Consider the following 2,500-nt stretch of genomic DNA (forward strand, 5'->3'; position numbering starts at 1 on the left):
TTAAGCTAAATGCAATTAAGTTTAGTGATTCTGTGACCAAGTGTATGTCAACTGCTGAATGGTGGAGGCCACATTCAAATACGTTGGATAGCAATGTAATTTCAGCAGCACAACAACTACTGTCTGCAGTGGCATCTTCATCAGGGGTTGAAAGAGTTTTTTCAAGTTATGGTAAAGTACATTCATGTGTTTTTGTTTAAAATCATGGATGCACACAAAATGAATGTATCTGATGATGTTAATGATCAGGTTGCATAAAAGAACCAACTAAAAGAATTTAAAAAAAAATAAGAAGAAAAAAAAAATAAATAAAAAAAAAATAAAAGGTTTTAAATTTAAATTTCAAGAAACTTATAATTTTTTCAACTTTTCAAAAGAAGGGGATAATAACTTTTTAAAGTAGACTGCTTTTCCAGTATAAATTCAATGTGCTTTTATTTTAAATACAGGCTATAATAATTTTGAATTTTCTTTTATAAATTCATTACTTCAGGATATAAATACCTCTTTGATTTCCTTTATTTAATAGCATGTGATTTTTATAGTGTTGTATTGTAAAAGGAAGCATTTTCATATTCTACTTCTCAGAAACAAATACAATTCATTACAGGTAAAAACCTTTGATTTAATCTTTAATGTAATGTGAATTTTTTTGTTGAATTGTAAAAGGCTTTTAGCGTTTAATTCCACAGAAAAAAGCAGGTGTAATTGTTTACTTTCACATTTTTTTCTTTAAATTCCATGTTACTTTGGGCAGAAGTATATTTTGATTGAAATCAATTTTAAAAAAATATTTGATATAAATCTTGATTTAAATCACTGATCTAAATCATCACTGTCTACAGTATTACTACGCAGATTTTGTTAGTGATCTGAAAGAAAGGCCAACTACCTGTTCTCATTTTGAGAAGCGCTTTCCTTATCAAAGTAAAGTAGATTATCAGGTTGAGCCTTTTATCACAGGAAATCATTGTGTTCCATTCATATATTTCATTTTTGTGATTGTGACTGTGTGTGTGCGTGCGTGCGCACGTGTGCTACGTAAATCAGTCTGTTTGTGTCTGGTTGTCAATCTATAAGTGAAGAAGAAGAAGAAGAAGAAGAAGAAGAAGAAGAAGAAGAAGAAGAAGAAGAAGAAGAAGAAGAAGAAGAAGAAGAAGAAGAAGAAGAAGAAGAAGAAGAAAAGAAGAAGAAAGAAGGAAGAAGGAAGAAGGAAGAAGGAAGAAGGAAGAAGGAAGAAGGAAGAAGGAAGGAAGAGAGATGAGAGAAGAGAGAAGAGAGAAGAGAGAAGAAAGAAGAGAGAAGAAAGAAGAAAGAAGAAAGAAGAAAGAAGAAAGAAGAAAGAAAGAAAAAACACCGAAAAAGAAAAATGGAGAAATTTGATGATAATAAAAAACAAAAACAAAAACATACACATTGGAAACATATGCAGAAAATCCTGGCTATGCAATCTGTCCCTCAATGAGGCCCTTGACATGCTCAATCAAACCCTCAGGCTCCATCCCCACTTTAAACAGGACATTTTGCAACCCTTCTCAGGTGCATCACACCCCCCAAACCTTACGACAAACAGACTATGGAAACACATGTCAGATAAGATTACTGATAACACTGCCACAAGATAGGGCTAAGCCTTTCCTTTAGCCTCCCTGCCTTCCTGGCCTCCCCGGCCCTCCTGGCCTCCCCGGCCCTCCTGGCCTCCCCGGCCCTCCTGGCCTCCCCGGCCCTCCTGGCCTCCCCGGCCCTCCCCTCCCCTCCTCTCCTCTCCTCTCCTCTCCTCTCCTCTCCTCTCCTCTCCTCTCCTCTCCTCTCCTCTCCTCTCCTCTCCTCTCCTCTTCTCTCCTCTCCTCTCCTCTCCTCTTCTCTCCTCTCCCCTCCTCTCCCCTCCCCTCCTCTCCTCTCCTCTCCTCTCCTCTCCCCTCCTCTCCTCTCCTCTCCCCTCCTCTCCTCTCCTCTCCCCTCCCCTCCTCTCCTCTCCTCTCCCCTCCCCTCCCCTCCTCTCCCCTCCCCTCCTCTCCCCTCCCCTCCTCTCCCCTCCTCTCCCCTCCCCTCCTCTCCTCTCCTCTCCCCTCCCCTCCTCTCTCCCCTCCCCTCCTCCCCTCCTCTCCCCTCTTGCCCTCCCTTCCTTATCCCCAGCCAAGAGCACCTTCCAACACCTCCAACACCTGGCACCTCTCTCACCTGTGGGGCCCCAAGCCTCGTCGTTGGTTGCCTCCCGCACCTTGGCCTCAACCTCTGTGTAGTTCATCACCATGTTGGTGCTGAAAAGAAAAAGGAAATTGTAAATATATGTCACAAAAAAGGCAATATGTTGGAAGTAAATGGATGATCCTAATTTTAAAGGGTAAATGAAAAGTAAAATCTATCTACCCATCTATCAGACTGAAAAAGAGGAAGAAGAGGATGAAGAAGAAAAGGATGAAGATAAGGAAGAGAAAGAATAAGAATAAGAAGAAACAACAGGAAGAAGGTAAAGAAAAAGTAGTAAGAGTAAGAACAG

At 40.6% G+C, this 2,500-nt stretch overlaps 1 protein-coding gene across 2 annotated transcripts in view; it reads right to left on the bottom strand.

Annotated features, from left to right (window-relative positions):
* Window positions 1-2,500, bottom strand: part of LOC125025658 (telomere length regulation protein TEL2 homolog) — a 37,191-nt gene that overhangs the window by 25,285 nt on the left and 9,406 nt on the right. For both annotated transcript variants that reach the window (XM_047613770.1, XM_047613769.1), the window contains exon 2: window positions 2,182-2,261. In XM_047613770.1, the coding sequence (XP_047469726.1) occupies window positions 2,182-2,261 (80 nt within the window). The remainder of the gene's footprint in view (window positions 1-2,181; window positions 2,262-2,500) is intronic.

The sequence above is a fragment of the Penaeus chinensis genome, chromosome 5 (genome assembly GCF_019202785.1).
Source record: "Penaeus chinensis breed Huanghai No. 1 chromosome 5, ASM1920278v2, whole genome shotgun sequence".
Classification (NCBI taxonomy): Eukaryota; Metazoa; Arthropoda; class Malacostraca; order Decapoda; family Penaeidae; genus Penaeus; species Penaeus chinensis.